The sequence below is a fragment of the Drosophila hydei genome, unplaced genomic scaffold (genome assembly GCF_003285905.1).
Source record: "Drosophila hydei strain 15085-1641.00,03,60 unplaced genomic scaffold, DhydRS2 tig00000250-arrow-arrow-pilon, whole genome shotgun sequence".
Taxonomy (NCBI): Eukaryota; Metazoa; Arthropoda; class Insecta; order Diptera; family Drosophilidae; genus Drosophila; species Drosophila hydei.
Genome location: NW_022045696.1, coordinates 1,580,693 through 1,600,311, shown reverse-complemented (window position 1 = coordinate 1,600,311; position 19,619 = coordinate 1,580,693). Strand labels below are relative to the sequence as shown.

Below are 19,619 nucleotides of genomic sequence, written 5' to 3'. Positions count from 1 at the left end.
CCGTGCAAACGAGCCAAACGCCGACTGCGGCGTCCACGACGTCAGCATCGGCAACTGTTTGGCAATAGCAACAGCAGCAGCTACAGCAGCAATTGCGCTGACAACAACAGCAACTAAGCCAAATGGCTAGCTAGCGAGCAGCTGTTGCATATTATTGGCACATACCCGTCAAACATGTTGCATATCGAACATGTTCGATGTGCTGATAAGACGAGCGATTATGAAGCATGATAATGAAGAGCGATGATAATGTTATAAATTGGAGAGAGATGGGGAGAGTGGGACAGAGAGGTGGACAGAGAGAGAGAGAGAGAGAACTGTGGAGGTAGAAAAAAGAGAGAGAATGAGAGAGAGAGAGAGATGGAGAGAGAGATGGGAAGGAGAAGTGAGTGAGATAGGAAGAGAGTGAATGGGAGAAAGAGTGAGAGAGAGAGTGAGAGAAAAAAAGAAACAGAGTATGACGGAGAGAGTGGGAGGCGGAGAGGAAACGAAAGAGAGAAGAGTAAAGAGAGAGAAGAAAGAGCGAGAGAGGGAGAGCAGTTGGAAAAGCTAGTAATAATAATGATAAGAAAAATCGCCTCAGAGAGAGACTTATAGACTTTATAGATCTTCACTGATTATGTGGAAAAATGCTGACAATAATAATTGTATTCACAGCTAATAATATTTTATTTTTAAAAGAGCTCCAGCTGAAGCCTAAACTATAAACTTCAAGATCTACGCAGAACCAAGAAAAACAGTGAAACATAATAGAACGGATCGTGCGCAGTAGATAGAGAAAGGTGAATAGACTCTGAGCAGATGTTACGCAGTTGAACTTGAAGAACTTGAAGTTCTTTGCTCAAAAGAGATGGTCTCCACTATAATGAACATGAATAGTAATGAGATTATAATGTAACAAAAGAGCAAGAAGGAGAGATATGAAAAGAAGAAGGGCATGAAGAAGACAAACTGGCTGTAGATCACTTGAAAAAACGATTTACGAAAGAGCCAAGTGAACAATTAGGCTAAGAGAGTCAGTAATTGGCTGTAATTGGCGGGAGATAAAACAGGAATATAATAATGAAGACATTTATTTATTAAGGCAGCTCAAGTAAGCATTAAAAATGGAAAGCAAAGATGAGCTAAAGGACAACCTGGCTGGAGTAATTACTTTATTATATTAATTAATTATACTAGAATGAGACAAAGAAGTGCTAACGGAGTGGGAATAGACTGAGTCAAAGAGAGTGGGAAGTATTTTTAAGGTAATCCTTAAGATTTCATATATGTATATGCCAATTTGAATACGAAATATAGAAAAATTGAAAGTGAAGCAATTTATTTATTATTATTATTTGTTAAATATATATATGTATATGTATTTATAACATAGCTAAACTCATGAAATCATCTTCACTTCTGCTAGATATTGAGCTCGCTGCAGAGAATGTTCTTCAACTCTTCAATCTTGGCCAGTTGGTTGAGCGAACATTGGGGAAAAGTTGAAAAGAATTTAGTAACTGGGCAAAAGCAGGGTTCAAAACTTGGTTAATTACAGTTGCCCCCAAAATTGTGGTTAACACACTTGTTGCTGCTGTGGCTGCTGCTGTTGTTGTTGTTGTTGTTGTTGTTGTTGATTGCGTGACCGCATTCCGCAAATAACATGCGCATTCCCCTCTGCCAGCAGCAGATGAATAAATAAAGTAAAATCGCTTGAAGGAAGAAAAAATGGAAAATGAAGTTATTTACTTGTTGGCTAAATAAAGATTTTGCGCAGTTTAGTCTATTTTTTTTTTGTTTTTGACAGTCTGTGGCAGCTACCCACAAGCCGTGTGGCACAGAGCCGAACAGAGAGACAAACAGATAGGCGGGCAGTCAGTCAGGCTGGCAACGCTTTTGCGCCATTTGCTGATTTTTGTCACATGTGCAACTAGCGGCTATAATTTATATAATCTAGAAAGAGAGAGAGAGAGAGAGGGAGGGAGAGCGAGAGTATGAGAGAGAGAGGTAGAAACTAGGAAAATAAAAAGAGACTAACTGAAACTGAAACTGAAACTGAAACTTAGGCAGCTGAAGATTTACTAAATCATGTTGAAATGTTTTTGCAACTAGCTGTTGCTGCTGCTGCTGGGTGTTAATGTGCAATTAGCTACGTTTTACGAACTTAGGTAGGTGGCTCGAGCTGCCAGTTCCATGCGCCAAAAATTCATTTCTCTAATGCCGCAAAAATGAAATGTGGCCGCCCTCAAAATATGTTTAAGAGGCTCGCGATCTAAGCGTTGCCCAACCGTCCCATACCCCTTGATTTCCCTAAAACTCTGCCATTTGGATGTGAATAGATTTTTGAGTAGCAACTGGTTAGTTAACCTTGCATGTAGTCTTAACTAAAGCATCAAAAGTGTTCAGTGGTTCGGTTTTTGCTATGAGCAAAACTCTCTGAACAAAGTTTTTGTTTCCAGTCTTACTCATGTGGTTTCAAGACAACAAATTCTTATTCATGATTTTCTTTTGTATAGCTTTTGTTTTATATTTATTGGGTCAACTGTTTCGGTTTGTGGCTCATGAAAAATATAAATTGTTATACAACGCGGCTTGAAACTGGCATGAAGAAATATTTCAAAACAATGTTAAAGCCTAGAAAATCTTTGCAAACATCTAAAACTTAGTAAATAATGTTTCATTGACATTGAAACCCTTCATGCTCAGTAAAAATCCATTTGACCTACAGGGTATCTGTAAAAAAAGCAAATTATAGTAAAAGCGGACTTTCGCTTGAGGCTTCAGGAAGCGAATGAGCCTCTCCAAGCTGCTGGCTACTCGAATCCGAGCTACACTGTCTGCTCTGCTCTGCTCTGCTCCGGCCGGGTCTGGTCTGGTATTACAGCAACCGCGTCCAATTAATGACCAGTTAAAGACTCTTGCTCTGGCTAAGGGCAGTCGCCAATCGCTGCTCGGCGCTGCTCCAAAGCTGGCTACGTGAGCCCAATCAAGTGCCGTGCCAGACACCTTCCACTTTGGCTCATGACGTAAGCATTTCCATCGAACTGCTCAAAAAAATGAATTTGTTTTTATTTTTCTTACATTTTTTTTGTTTTTGTCTTTTTTTTTGACAATGCTGCCTGCCAAGCGTTTCCCAGATGTCTGTCCCCCGCCGCCGCCGCTCGACTGAATTGCAAATGAAATTACATGTCTCCGATATTCGTCGGGGCTGGACCCGCCCCGCATCGGCTCGACGCGGCTTGGGGCTCTGCTCGGGGCGCTGCTTGGGGCTCGGCTTGGCTTCGGTTCGTTTTGAGTTGGATTCGGGCGGCATAATTGACCGAAATTAAGCAGACATTATTCAATTTGGTGCCGTATCTGAAGACAGCTGCTTTTGCCGGCTTCGCTGTAGCCCCCTCCCCCACTACAGCCCCATCTCTCTGCGTGCTTTGGTGTGTTAGGCTGCATCGTCAAAAGTGTTCGACATCACGTCGACACATAAACCCGACTCGCTGCCGTCTATTGCGGCATTTATGGGATAGTCATGGAGCGGAATTTCATATAGAGTAACATATTTGCCAATGCATTCCGCGGCCACAGCTCAAGTACCACTCAACATTGATTGAAACAAACGAATCGAAACCCCAAAAATTGCCTACTCGACCTGACACTCGATGACCCATTGGTAAATGATCTCATGACTCTGCCAAATCCATTATATCAGCTGTGAACTATTTTTTTTTGTTATCTCTATCTATAGCTATTAGAGCAAATCAAATTGTATACATTTCTGATCTGCATTGACTTGAGGCATGTCGGTCTCTTACTGCTCTCATGCTGGCCATAATTGGGAAACCGTTTAGCCTGTATAAATGTTCGGCTCAGCAATCAACTCTTCATATATTGAAAATATCTTTATGAAACGAGTTTTTGCTTACAGATAAGATAAGTTAAAATTATAATGAACTAAGTACATTTATTTTTAATATCAATAAACAGAATTTTATTGGATGGAATATTTTATGACATTAACGTTTAATATAATGTTGGTCCCTCTGAAACATGCAATTTTACACTGATCACAAATCGCTTTTCAACAAATATAATTTAAATAGAAAAATTATTTTAAATAAAAATTTCAGGAATTTACAAACCTTGCTCTGATGAAATGTCAAATCAAACTTAACGTTAATCAATTATCAGCTATTAAATGGCTTGCCAAATAAAGCTGTGTTAACAGCTCAAAGTTGTGAAGCTCTAAAAAAATAACTCTTGAATCATAAAGGTCCGAATTTATTAAAGATTGAGTTTGAGTTTTTTCTAATTTCTAACGATCTGAAAGTCGAGACATTTGAAATCAGACTTCTCATTGTCAGTTGGTCAGTTTGATAATCAAATTAAAGACTTTTAGTGCTTCACTATGAAAAGCCCTATTCAAGTTTCTGTTGAATGCGCAGCATTCGTCTTATTTGATTTTAATAGCTGCAAATGGATGTTGCAACAGCTTGTGTCAAGTCTTCTTCGAAATGATGTTGGCCTGAGCTACGTGTTGATCCTCACAGACAAAAAGCTGCGTTTATCACGCCTTGCAACAGACATCTCCGATGAGCACAACTACCTGCCGGGCAGCCTCTTTCACAACAACAACAACAGCAACAACAAAATGTGCCAATTAGTTTTGCGTTCCCTGTTTGCGTGTTGCATTGCTATTGCCCCTCAGCCGATTAATGACCCAAATTCGCAGCCGCACTGACCACAGACACTTTTGACCACTTCGCACTGTGTGTCATCATCATAATTATTATTATCATTATCATCTGGCGTTTCCTCATTATGACCAGCTCTGGCTGTTTACTTTTGGATGTTTACTATTTCGCTTTTGCCGCGGACCATCGTCTTTGGCATAACACTTTCCATTATATTTTCGACTCACGTACGCCGCATCGTGTTTTTTTTTTTCATTTCTTTTGCGTTTTGCCAAACCACGCCCGACCCGATCAGACCCGCCGCGTCCCTTTGTGCAGCCACCGTTCGCCCTCAACTGTTGGCCATAGTATGACTTGGCATTTCGCTTAAATCAAATCAAATATTTACTTTGGGTCTTGGGCGTTTGTCTAAAGGGCATTATATAAGAAGCGCCTTGGGTGGTTTATGACCAGCTCAGCTTTGCGCTGAGTGCACAAATACCCTGTACTTATAAAGATGACTGCGGGCGAAAAGCGAACAATTCATGCGATCCGATTCATTCGTGCGCAACAAAATGCATGCGGTATGTCTGTGTGTATATAAGGCCGCATACAGGGTATCTGCCAGTCAGGCATGCTTAGCTACATAACATTCTTTTTATGAGCGCATGCGAATTGCCAATTGTAAACTTTTGATTGGGAAACGAGTGGGTCAGGCCAAAAATTAACGCTGCGTCTTGCAATTGAAATGGTTAATCAACTGGGCCATGCCCGAGCGTATTGATCGAGCGCATTAGCTAATCGATGTTAGCCCGGGCAGCTCAACTAAGTCAACTAACCGACATAACTGCCTGTTTTAACTGTTGTTTGTGCCGTTTCCCCGGCTGACACCTACGAAATAAAACGTGAGCGCTGCCACAAGTGTCGTCAATGCGTTACTTTTAGTATGTTAACCTTGGCACAAATCAACAGCAATAGGTGGGACAGAAAATCAGAGGGATAATGCGAGATAGAGAGAGAGAAACGTTCGCTTACGAGCAGGAAATACTTGATAGCCACGCCCCAGCGGCGGGCGCGCGGTTAGTCACGGAAATCATTTTATGATTCGCTTTGATTGCCAGTCAACTTTGAGTAATTTGACATTTGGCCAGGCTTTTAATTTTGCGCCAAATGCCGGAAGCCAAAACAGTTAAAATGGCCAACGTCTCGTATACGTGACAGCTGCAAGCGATGCAGACTGCAGTCGCACTCGCAGCGGCTGTGTGAATGTGCCAAGTGGGCTGGGTTGCTGGACTAGCTTATTCAATCAAGTGCAGCATACGTTCGGGTGGGAATTGTTAATTATAGTTTGCGCAGCACAGGCACGCTGTCCCTGATTCCTGAATGAGTACTGTTCAAGAAAATATTAATGAATACGTATTATAGAGTTAAGAAGTAACTGCAGCAGTTGCTGTACAAAAGTGTTGCATACTTTCGAGAGCGATGAAAAATTATGTTTATTTTACTTTTTTATATTATTTATTTATATTTGCAATCTGTCATATAAAACAAGCACCAAATTTTAATTATATTATTATAATTATATATTAATTATATATTATATCACATATAAAAATGTGGCTTAGAGCACAGAGATAACGATGTGAAAGATGCAGCGTGTGATATATGCTTAGACGGCGGTTGACGGAGGCTGTCGTCAAGCCTGTTGATGGCAAGAGGCTTGCTGTATCTGTGAAGGCGTTCGATGTGGGTTTTGTTTTGCATCCAAGAGACTCCAAGCTCTATGTGGATTTCCTTGCTTGAGTGGAGTAGATATGACGAGAAAATAAGCAATGATTAAATAACTTCAAATTGAAAACTGTGCAAACAAATTAAAGAGTCTGTACTAAAATCACGTCTCTCATTAACGAATTCAAAGTTTCCAACACAACAAACGAATATATTTTTATACTCCGTTTCGTGAGCATATCAAATGAACGAATTTTGCTGATAAAAAGTATTGCATACTTGTAAGCGCGGAGTTGAAATACAATAAATACTGTGTGTTCAGGCAATATTTATAGAAAACGAGTAACAAAATATTAAAGTAAATTGAATAATGTATCAGCATTAATTATTTAATTATTTTGCTTATTATGGGTTCTTAAACAGTTAGCAGCCAACGTAACACAAGGCAGCCTCAGCGTTGATTAGAAAAAAACTGTTGCATACTTGCAGGCGGCAGCTTGAAATTCGAATGGAAAACTCAATTTAAAGATGAAAAGTTTTTATTCATTACGAAGTAAAAAAAAAAAACAAATAAAAAATGTATGAATTAGCATTTAGTAATATCAAATAGCAATAAATAAAAATAGTTATATAAATACTAAGCAGACAAATAAGATATTAAAATAATAAAATAATTGCAATTATCAAATAAGACTTAACAACTAAGCAAGACGTTGTTTTGCAGCAACAACGAAAAAAAAGAGCAAGAGATTAATAATAATTAATTACACACATAATTGACTAGTTGATTAAATTAACAGTAGCCATGGAGTACAGCTAGCCAGCGGCTGCTACGGCCGGTGCACGGCGTGCGCCCCAATCCTCTTTGATCATGTCCGATGCCTTCTCGCCGATGGCTATGACCGGCGCATTCGGATTGCCGTTGACAATGGTCGGCATGATGCTGGCGTCGACCACGCGCAGTCCCGAGACGCCGTAGACCCGCAGGCGTGGATCGACAACGGCAGTAACATCCCAGCTGGGGCCCATGCGACAAGTGCCCGACGGATGGTAAATGGTGAATGTGAACTGCTTAATGCAGCATGCCCAATACGTGTCCGATTGGAACGGCAGATGCCGGCAGCCGGGCAACGGTATGTTATGCAGCCGTGAGCCGAACCGCTGGAAGGCCTGCGTGTTGGACACATTGATGGCCAGCTTGATGCCCTCGACCAGCACATTGATGTCCTGCTGGTGCGCAAAGTAGTTGGGTATCAGCTTTGGCGGCTGCTGTGGATTGCGCGAATTCAAGCGCACCCAGCCGCTGCTCTTGGGTCGCAGCAGGAGCGGCAGTATAGACCAGGTTTCGCTGTGCTGAAGCGGCTTGTAGACTGTGTTATAGAAGCCATCCCTTAGATTCAAGATCTTGCGTATCTGCTCGCCGCCATCAGAGTTGATCGAGCTGGGCAGAAAGTGAAACTGTACGTCTGGCCAGTCGACCGCTGGATCCTGATATTTGGTATTCAAGAAGGCGACGCCCTCGACGCCCGAAAAGGTCATAGGTCCGCGCTCCCTCATTATGTACTCCATGGAGACGGGTATGGTCTGGAAGCGATTCCGCGTTACGGTCAGTGGTGCATCCACTACAAACGTAAGTCCGCCCAGACCCACGTGATCCTGCATGTTGTTGCCCACCGGCAGATCCGATATAACGGGAATATTGTGCTCCTGCAGATGTTCGGCCGGACCAATTCCGCTCAGCATCAGTAACTTTGGCGAGTTGAGCGCTCCGGCACTGAGGATAACCTCGCGTCTCACAAACACCAGCTGCTTGCGGCCTCCCTTTATATACTCCACGCCCACAGTACGCTTATCCTTGTCGAGCAGCAACCGTGTTGCCTCCGCGTGGAGCAGCACATCCAGATTCTTACGGAGGCGCACGGGGCGTATGAAGGCTTTGCCGGTGCTGCAGCGGGACCCGCGGCGTATAGTGCTCTGGGTGAGCATAAATCCCGTCTGCTTGGCGCCATTTATGTCCCTATTCTCATACCCCATCTCAATGCCCGCCTGCAGAAAGGCGATGGAGAGCGGTGTTCGCCACGGTGCCTCCTGCACCGTCAAATAGCCGCCCGTTTCGTGATAGGGTGTGGCCGCCAGGTACGGATTGCGTACGTCCTCCGATTTTAAAAAGTACTTGAGCATGTGATTGTAGTCCCAGCCGGGATTGCCCAACGAAGCCCAGTGATCGTAGTCGTTCTTCGAGCCGCGCACATAGACCATGGCATTCAGTACGGAGCTGCCGCCGAGCACCTTGCCGCGTGGCCAGAAACAGCGATCGCCCTTCATGGCCTGGCAGTATTGGCGCGTCGATGAGGGCGTCGTCTGGTACTTCCAGTCCAGATCGGTCAACTGCAGATAGCCCGCCAGCGCGGGCACATCCGAGATCTCCGTCTCATCGCCACCCGCCTCCAGCAACAGCACCGTCCAGTTGCGCACCTCACTCAAGCGATTGGCCACCACAGCGCCAGCGGAGCCACCGCCAATCACAACGAAATCATATTGGCGACGTATCTGCAACGATTCAAAGTGTGATTATGGGCTTAGCTGGCAATTGCCTAATGTTTTGCTTGCTGATCTTTGCAGATCACTGAGTTACAGTTCCTGTGGCAAATTTCCCAGCTCTTCTACAGCTGCTTCGCACCGTCTTTCTGATATGTAGAAGCTCACTTTCTGTCTTTCGTACTTTCTCAAGGGGTCACACAAATTTCTCTTGCTTCTGTACAGTCAGCTTTCATTTCAAGCAACTATAAGTCTTTTCGGACAAGCGAAATTACTTGGTGTTTCCATATTTGTTCCGGCTTAGCGGAAGGTACACAGATACATACAACAATAAATCAATCTATCATACAAAATTATAATTCCACCTATGAAATCATTAGCTTAGGCCTCTGTAGTCAATATTTATATTTTGATTTTCCTTAAGAACAAAGCTGTGGTTACCTGGCTACACCTTATGTTTCCAGAGACTTAAGAGCTAAGAGTTGAGACACTTCACTTACGATTGATGGCTCCTGAACCTTGTTCTCGGGATCGACGCTTTGATAGCGATAGTAGTTCATGCCGATCGCCAGTAGCGGGATCATGCCAAGCAAAGACGTCATTGTGCCAAACGCCATGTTTCAGTAATTGTCAAATCCAAGGATCCTCCTGACTATTCCTGGCCGCAACGACTGCGTTCGTTGAGCAATTGGAGCTAACACTGGCGCGTTGCTTGCTCGCTGGATTCGAATGTGGATAGCCGAAGCTGTCGGCGGGCGCACTGGCCGACAGTGTTGAGCTGGCCGAGTCGCCGCCTCCTAATATTTTGGGCGTGTAGTTGCGTATGCCACCCGGCCGGGCCGACTTGAAATGGGCGCGCGCCCGCTCGTCCTCCTCTAAGATGTCCAAATAGGACTTGATATACAAATGATGGCTCAGATAGTGTTTCTGCTTGTCCAGCGAACGGCCGGACTTGCTGGACAGCAGCGAGCTGGGGCAGCCGCTGCTGGAGCTGGCCGAACTGCTGCTAATCGCCGAAGAGGATAGCGAGGATAGCGACGAGCAGTGACAGGACGAGTTGTATATGCCGCTGTCCGAGCTCTGCGAACTGCTGCGCTGCAGATACGTGCCGTTCAACTTGGCGTAATGGGAATCGCTGTCCAACGGTAGGCTGCTTCGGTTCGTAACGTTGCCGGCCAGGATCTTGGTGCGCTCGTACGTCTGCTTCGTCAGATTGTACTTGTGCCGCAGTCTGTAGTTGGCGTCGTAATTGTCGGTGCTGTTCGAGCTGGAGCTGCTAGACAGATGGCTGGCGGGCGTATAGATGGGATCCTTGTAGCTCTTACGATGCGGCTGGCCACGCTTATGGTTAAGGTTAAGGTTATGGTTCAGGTTGTGGTTCTGGTGGTGGTTCTGGTTCTGGTTCTGGTTGTGGTTGTGGTTATGGTTGTGGTGTTGCTGCTGCTGTTGCGATACCTCTTGGCCCATATTTCAACTGCAATATGGACAGAACTGCAAGGCGAAACGATAGTTATTAGTGTTGGAATGATACTTGAAATCTTATTATAACGCTTCTATTATATAAGTAAAGACTTGAGTATTGAGGCAACCTATACCGAAATAGAGGAAATCCTTCAAGTGAGATTAATGTTAAACATTTTTGTTTTGTTAGCTGAGTTGTCAGCGAAATAAGCTGCAAATGTTTTGGGCATTGGCTTTAGGCAACTCCGTGGCTCATAAAGCTCAGCTAATTAGGAATTTCCTTGCTCACATCAAGACGTTGATTCAGTATAAAGCACTTCCAGGCTAAGACTTAGCCTTAGTTGATGTTATAGACGAGTGTGCATGTTGCTCTGGCTCTTTAATGGAACATATGCCCAGGTTGGAGCTCGTTATATCATCATTTTTGACCATCTGCGTCTCTTACGCTCATTCTGTGGCACATACAACGCTGTCTTAAACTTCTTCTATCACGTAACGAGAGCTCTGAACTAGTTAATTATTAACGGGCTCTTCGCCGCGGAAACGATGACGTCTCTTTTGCAATCCAATTGGCCAATTGTTGACGTTCATTTGCATGGCTAGTATACAGATGCCGCTACACGCGCTGGCAAACAAAAGACTTAGGCAACGAACTTGTTTACATTTTTCGCAAGCAAAACGAAAAACAACAAAACTTGAATGAAAGAAAAAAGGTTATCAAATCACAGATTGAAAAATCAAATTCGAATGATGTCAAAACGGCATCTCATTAAAGACATGCGCGATTGCCTCTAACTCGATCTCACTCTCTCACTCTCTCTCTCTCTCTCTCTCTCTCTCGCTCGCTGTGCTGCGATTATGCGATGCGATGCGGTTCAAGTTTTTCAAGTTCAATGCCGCCAGGCGGAAAAGCGCAACTTTGCATTGCATTTTCTGGCTTGTTTCTGTTTTTATTATTATTTTGTTGTATTTGTTTGTTTGTTTTATCTTTTTTAGCTGTGGTAAAATGCAATTTCGTTATTTGGTTTATTTGTCCGAATGTCATTTGTGGCCGCCTGTTCCGAGTGTCAGCTTTAATTGCTGTCCGTTAGACGCTGCTGTGGTTTTTCCAGTCTCTTCAACATGTTGTCGCGCTCGATTTAAACGATACCAGTGAAAGCCAAACCCCACACAGGGTGAGAGGCAGACAACGATAGTGCGGGAGAGAGGAAGAAAGAGACAGGGCGAGACAGAGGGAGAGCACGCGATTGGCTACTACTGCAACTTCCTGCTCTTGGAGCTAGTCAAAAGTTTTTGGCTTTACTTTTAGATTTTTATATTTGGCACTCAGACAATCCAAAATTTGTGGACGAAATAAACAATAAGTCGCTTGGCGCGTTTGGCCGTCTTCGCGGTTCGCTTGTAACTGAGCCACAAGCCGACTACAAAAATTCCAATATTTCGAACACAAAAGCGCCGTTAAAAACCCAAACGCAACAGCACAAAAAAGGAGAAGAAAAAACAGCAAGCGCCGAACGCGTTCACAGTGCAACATGTTAATTTATGCAACGCCCTTGGGACAGACCCCATTTGTGATTTGGGCCAACTTCATCTTCATCTCCATCTCCATCTTCATCGTCAGTTTCGACTTCAGCTTTATTTCATTGGCCGTTATGATGCAAGCTCTACTATTTGTTTTTTTGGCTTTTCTCATTCATTGAATTGTTCGGCTCAGGGCTTTACATCATATATAACAATATGTATATAGAGCCCCCATACGCCCCTTCTCAGCACCTACTCCGAGCGAACTACAGCTATAGCTCCAGTTAACTGATGAGCAGCTGTCGATTGTCCGTTGTAGCTGTTGCTGTTGTTGTTGCTTATGCAATTTACACATTGTTAGAAATTCAGTCTGGCTCACATGGGCAGACGCTATAACAGTTGGGTCTATCTGTCAATTATGATTTGACAGCTTTTAATTATGACTGCGTTTAGTTTACTGCGTATAATTGATGACATTTGGCTGTTTATCTTTGTTATTGTTTGTTTGTTGTTTCGGTTTTTGGCTTCGGCTGCGGCTTCCTCAGTGGGTCACACTCGGCCATCTAGCTGCCAACAGCCAACTGACAACTGCAGGTCTTGACACTTTCTCACTTGAGTCACGCTCGTTGCGTATTGAAACACACAAAAATAAAAAGAAATTAAAACGCGTTACTAATTGCCCAGCTGGCGTTAGCCCAGCTTTGTTTATTAGTTAGTTGGTCGCTTAGCAACTGACGCCAAGTCCCGTTCATATTTCCGGATGCATTGGATAATGCTGCGGCACATTAGCCAAGCGAGTGCATCGACAATAAAAGCTAATTGTCTGTTGCACTAGTTATCGATAACAACGACGATAAAAATTTGTCTGTTGCCTAGTTATAACGAAAAGCGCAACAGGGTGGAACGCATTGAAGACCTGCTAGATCTAAAGCAAAATTTATCGATAACCGATGTAGCAATACTTCTACTTGACTGTAAAAATATTTTGTTATCGATAACCTGAATTTCCAAACAAAGCTATCAATGCATATAAATTTGATTTGAAGAACTCTCACATTAGCTGATTTTAGTATAAAGTGTGTTATCGATAACTATTTTATTTCTCAAACTTTGAAATTTATCATAGAAAACTAATATAAACATGCTTTGAAAGATCTATAAACTATATTTATTACAAAGAGATCAAAAACAGTATGTTTTATGTTATCGATAACATTTATGTGTTTACCGATTGGTGTGTTCTATTTAAACGTTTTCGATTCTTGATTTATAGTTAGATTATCAGATCAGCTTGCACAATATCTAAGAGTTTGTAGTGATCGTGTTATCGATAACAGTTGTTCTTGTGCCTATTTTTGCTTGCTTTCTTACGTCTAGTATGCAGCTAATTACTGCTAGCAAAACTGCAGGCTGATAACATATACGTGACGATGTGTAAAATAAAAGTTACTGTTCTTTGAGTATATGTTATCGATAACATCAAACTGGTTAGCAATCGCCTAGTCAGCCTCACAATGTAGCTATTTGTACTATCGACATCATTTTGCACAAAACTTATCTTTGGCTCAGCCAATTTTGGTGCGCCTATCCGCCCAGCCATAAGGAAAAATCTCTGATGGAACATGTAATCGATAAAATCGAAGCCATAAATTCAATGGTTTTTTCCCCATTGTCCGAACATGCAACATGCGCGACATGTGACAAGTGGTTGTCGCCTTTTGCTTTTCCAGTTTTCCTGCTACGCCTTGGTCTATATCTGCCGAGTTGGCTCTGAACTTGATTGCTGCCAATGCCAATCAAGTGGCGCCCGAGCAGGGACATTTATACATTTTTTTACAAATTTCTTTCGTTTTTGTTTTCGTATTTTGGTGCTGTTGATATCTTTGAGACGCGTTTCTGTTTATCGGCGTTTACTTTCCTTTCGGCTGGTTTCTGCGTTTAATCGTTTTTATGCAGCAGTAGCCGCATGATCGACTATTTATAGCCTCGACGTGCACAAATTGATAATAATTTGCGCGCGCAGGTGCGAGGCGGCGCCAGCGACGGCAGGTAGAAAGTGTTTGCCGGCGGGCATGTTCGAGATGCTCAAAGGGAAGTCAACTTGGACTTCGGCTTGGGCTGTGCAAGAGCGATTGTTATTCACAAGTGGAATTACATAAGAACGCGCACAGCCGGCATGCGAATGAGGCAAAGAACGTGTGAAGCAATGGTGATGCAACGGCAGTGGAACGAAATGGAACGTCCACATCATAGAGAATACTTCTATGAAACGATATACAAAGAACTGAACTGCAGTTTATGGACATACTAAAGAATAGTTTAAGCAATATAGAAACCTATGATATATGAAACTCTAGTTTCATATTAATCTGACTATTAAGCAAAACTCTTAAAATATTAAAACTGCATGGAAAGGAATGAAAACTATACAAATTATATAAATATCAGATATAAACTAAAGCAAATGGCATATTCATATAATATGGCATAGCAATGGGATTGAAATAAAACTGAAACGAAGAATCTTTTATTGAATTGAAATAGTGGGAGGATTATGAGGGACGAAAATATTAAAGTAGAGACATGTAAAGGCAATAAAAAATTAATAAAAATTTAAATTAAATTAATGAAAATGTAAATATAACAATAAAATAATTTAAATATGCCGAAGGCCGATCTAAAAATATTTTTTTTATAGGTATATGGAACTGCTAATGCATGGAATGAAGTTACAAGACAGAACATGGTAGTGCAAGGGAAAACAAATTAATTAAATTTTATACGTTTCAATAGACTTTCTATATTGATAAATATACAGATAGACAGATGGATAAATAAATAGGAAGATAAATATATTTCTATATATAGAAAAGTAGATATATGACATGTACATGTGTGATAGATAGGAAGATACATGGATTGCTAGAAAGATAGATCTATAGATAGGTTGATGCATATATAGCTAGATAGATATATATAGAGAAAGAAAGATAGTTATATAGAAAGTTGTAGGCATAGATACATAGCTATAGGGCTAGTCAGAGAGATAGATAGATAGATAGACAGACTTATATACAATGATATCAATTGAATAATTTATATACAAGTCACATAGCAATCATATGGAAATGGCCAATAAAATGCATTTGTAATGATAATTTAGCGTGTTTTGGCATTCCGTATCGGAAACGCTATCAGAAATTGAATTAAGACTCAAAGTAAAGATTACATAAACGAATTGCAAGCGTTGCGCGCTTTCCAAAAAGTGAAAATTAGGACAAGTAAATCAACTGCGCGGATGGCTTAAGTAGCTCGTGTGTGTGCCAGTGTGTGTGTGTGTGTGTGCGTAGTGTGTGTGCTTAGTACAAGTCACTTTGTCAACTTACCTCCGCTTTTTGTCGCTGTCTTTGTTGTCTTTGTTGCTGCTGCAACTGCAACTGCAACTGCTGCGGTGCTGCCTCGTATGCGGTTACCACAAACGCAGCCGCTTACTACTTTCCTTTGTCTTACACATTTTATACATTGATGTATATATATCTCTCTGTATATATCTATATATATCTATATATCTCTCTTCACTTTTCTTACTTGGCGTGCAACGTCTTAACAAAAAATAAATAAGAAAAAAATTGCAAACACAAAGCGAAAACTTTCGGGTGTACGGCGCAAAGTTCACTTGATTCCTTTGCAGAGCACGCGTGATTATAGCTGATTTCTAGATTATCTTTCTTTTCTCAAACTTGTATTTTATTTACTTTTTATATAATTGTCGACAGTCACGACGAGAGTTGGCGACGGCAGCGAGCACTGACTGTACGATACGCACGCCACGGGCTCGTCTTGTTCAATGAGCAACTCGCTGGAGCGCAGTCCACACTCGAGCTGCCTCCCAAAAAAAAAAAAAAAACAAAGCCAAAAACCAAAAAAAAAATCACGAAAAGCTCCACGCTACGAGCTTTGACCATTGCGGCTGCACTTTCGTTTTCATTCGTACGCGCCAGCGTCTGGCCCCTCGGCTGCTCCTTCGTCAACGTCTTTGTCTGCGCTCTTCGGCTACGTGCGCTGCCCAACGTCTGAGCTGGTTTTCTTTCTACTTCTGGCTCTTTCTTTCTTTCGTTTTTCTTACTTTCTGCACAGCTTTTGCTGCAGCTTGAAGCTTTCTGCTCCAAGCTTTTGCTCACTATTGACTTGATCGTTATTGTAGATCAACTCTTCAGTCCACTACCCAAAAACTGATTCGGCTGGCAATAGTTGGCAATCATTTTGATACACTTTCCGAACGGGGCTTGTGAACTTCATCAGCAAGCAAATTACATTTACAACTTTTCAGCGTTTTCATATCACTTTTTATGTACCTTCAGGTTGGGTTCATGTCAAACACATTTGCGATTTCTTTGTGAAATTTAATGTGAAACCTGACTAAATACCCTATGTACAAGAAAACGTATACCCTATACCATACTTAGCTAGTTTTTATTGAATCTCTTTTCGTTTTTTTTTTTGCTTTTGCGACTTCACTTAGTGATTCATTAAGTGTTGAGCGCACACATTTGATATGCAAAGAGACATCGATATCTTTCATTTTCATCTTCCTCTTCTTCATTCATATTTGATTAAGCATAGTCATATGCATCTGTTCATCTGCATGTCTCTATAGATAAGTCGCTCAGTTTTGTGGCCAATTTGACCAATTTGGTGTTTGAAAAACTTGATCGTTTTTTAGTATATTTGAAAATAAATTTAATTTAAATTTTAAATTAATTTTAATTCTTAATAATAAACAAAATATATAAAATTTGATACGTGTTCAGTTGTTCAGTTCTTAAGTATCCCAAGAGCAGTTGGGCTGATATATTAAATGATTAATATAAAAATCATATAAAGCTTTCGTATAGAATTATCTCCAATACTTAAAGGTTCTCCAAGACTTAAGCTTATCGGCTTAGTGCATCCTTGTTCTGGATTTCTCTCATTGTTTCACACATTTATCTGAATCATAGACTCGTTAACGCTGTCTCTTCTATGGGTTACACTCCACTGCAATCAACTCATAGTCACTATCACCTTCAGATCTTTTCGTTTTTCCCATAGTCCAGTTTAGGCCTCTCTTTCTTTCACCCATGCTCTTTCTCCCTTCACCATTTTCTCTCTTTCTGGCACTCGTTGTAAGCACAGCTTTAATATTTTTCTCGAAGTTCACGTGCAGAGTGCAATGTCTTCCAGCTGAAACGTTGAACGACCCGCACAGAGCGAGAGGAAACCCACACGACGCTTTCGCATGGTGGTAAACCCACTCTGTACCGCTGCCCACAATTTCAGCTGCTCCACACTGTCAACACAGCTGGCTTCTTCATTCATTCATTTGTTCATTCATTAACTCATTCAAGTGGCTTGAAACGTCACGACGCGTCGTTTCGGCTGCCATTCGTGAACTCTATTTGCCGTTTGCTGTTCGCCATTCGCCGAGTGTGGAGCATCTATGGCCTGGTTGAACCACAGCGCCAACATTGAACTCCAAGCACCACAACTTACAAAGTTAAACCGAGTTAAATATGTTTTACCTTGCCGCTTCCGGCATGTCCCAGCCATCGGCGAGCTGCGCCGCATGGCCAAAAAGTTGACATTGAATGCGTAGTATTTTTTTTTCGGTTTTTATATATATATATTTTTTTTTTTTTTTTGGTTGAAGTTGGCAACTTTCGTTTCGCAAATTTTTGGGGTCCAAAAACTCAACCAGCCAGTCAGTTGGAGGCAGCATAAATATTTATGCGTTGCACTTGAGAGCGTTCCTGGCAGCAGCCGCAAAAGCAAGCCGCCCCTCGCCTGATCTGCCCCCACAGCCTACCTCTAGCATTGGATTTATGGCCGCTTTCCGCGACCCAAGTCGTCGGGCTGGACTCGAGGAGTCCGAATAATCATAGCAGCCATAATCGAAATAAAGAAACCAAATCAGAATGTTCATGCAGCTGGAATAGAGTATACCCTGTTTTTAGTTTGATAATGGATATAGAAGAAGCAAGAGAATGTGGTCAAGCTTTCAAATATTCAGAAGGAAATACCTTAACTGCCTTAGGCAGCTTCTTGTTTGAGCAGACTTACACAGAGTAAAACTTTTTTAGTTCTAGTTTGCCAGCTCTGACTTGAGCAAAAGGTGTAAGTCTAAGGGGCACTTAGTTCCAATTGAGGTGTGTCTTCCTGGATGCTGATGAAAGTCTAAGGGAAATTACGTAATGGTGCTGCAGGGCTTTGAATGCGTAATGAATGTTAAAAAGTTTGGAGTTTGAATTAGATTAAACTGCCACTACGACAGAAGCTCACATTAAACTTTTTATACTAGTTGCCGTACTAAAAACTTCAATATAAATGAAAAGAATACGAAGAAAAGAAACTTGTACAAAATGATACCTCAGCGAATCGCAAGGTAGATTCCATAATTCTAGATTACTATTGGGCTGCTTTTCTATAAGTCTGCAAAGATATATTAAAGCATGTTCATGAAAAACTGTAAGCAGCTGAGTAATATACCCCGTCAGGCTGTTGCCAGCAAAGTATTACAACTGCACTGTAATTATATTTCATTTTGTTAACAAAATCATCGACCAAGCCTGGAGCCAAACACAATGCATTATTCAATACATATATGTATCATTGTTCAAGCATCGTTAAGTTTTTTTGCCAGCCCAGCCCCTAGCGGCCTAACAGCTCGGCCCCGTCTCCAAAGATCTCCTGCGTAAAGCCTAATTGCAATCATCTTCGAAAAGAGTTCGTAATTGCAATTGAAATCGCTTCGAAATTCCATTTAACGCTTCCCCGGCGCATCTAATTGGATAACGCATTGAGTTTACTTATTTCTTAGTTAGGTTTTTGTTTTTTCTTCTTTTATTTCAGCTAATTTACGCACCCATTGTTTGTAAAATGAGGAAAATTATATGTATTACTTGGTATTAGTTGCTGTCCAGATTGCGTAACATCTACCTGGAGCATTATTTAAAAAACCATTCGGAAATTCGGCAAAACATTTCCGGCGAAATAAAAATACTTAAAATTGTAAAATTGCTGAACTAAGGTTGCCTTTTCCTTTGCTATTATAGAAAGAAGCAATTCTTTTGCTCATTTACCGAACAGGTATAGCAGCAGGCGTGCCAGCACTGTTAAGTTGGCTCGATATATATCGCTTTGCACATCATTCGTCAGCTCTTGACACTAATATCGATGCGCAACTGTACTTTTTGATCCCTATCAAATTTACAAGTGAAACACGTCCCGAACAGCACCCCACAAACGTGTGTTTGATAGAGCCGACGTGAGGCTCTAGCTGGCAACAAGACAAATTTATATTGCGAGGTTATTCGACGTGTATTTAGCTGAAACAATAGTTGACAGTGGAACAAATTTGCTATTGCATGGAGAATAATACAATATATTTGTTTGAGATACTACACTTAACTTATTTCTTAACTGAGTTAATTGAGATGCAAAACTTTATGCTGAAATGTTTGCCTTTTTGTTAAAAACCTTATATTGCCATGGCTACACAAGGAGTATCTTTCGAGCATGGAACACAAGTGTTTACCGTATGTCCTTGATCGTTTTGACTTTGGCGATGATCAGCAACTCCAATACTCTCACGTATTCTACTTGAAGGCGCCAGGAGCGCTCCGTCAGGGCAATGTGCACATGCTTGAATTATCTTTATATACAGAACAGCAAAATCATACAATAATT

General features: G+C 41.6%; 2 protein-coding genes across 4 annotated transcripts in view; one reads left to right on the top strand and one right to left on the bottom strand.

Moving 5' to 3' along the window:
• Nucleotides 1-19,619, top strand: part of LOC111591884 (flotillin-2) — a 103,523-nt gene that overhangs the window by 35,161 nt on the left and 48,743 nt on the right. The window lies entirely within an intron of this gene.
• LOC111591903 (glucose dehydrogenase [FAD, quinone]-like) lies at nt 7,191-10,475 on the bottom strand. Its single transcript, XM_030223676.1, has 3 exons — nt 9,560-10,475; nt 9,413-9,459; nt 7,191-8,924 (listed from the first exon to the last, which is right to left on the bottom strand). Exons 1-3 carry the CDS (start codon nt 10,377-10,379, stop codon nt 7,191-7,193), a joined length of 2,601 nt encoding a protein of 866 aa, XP_030079536.1. The 5' UTR covers nt 10,380-10,475.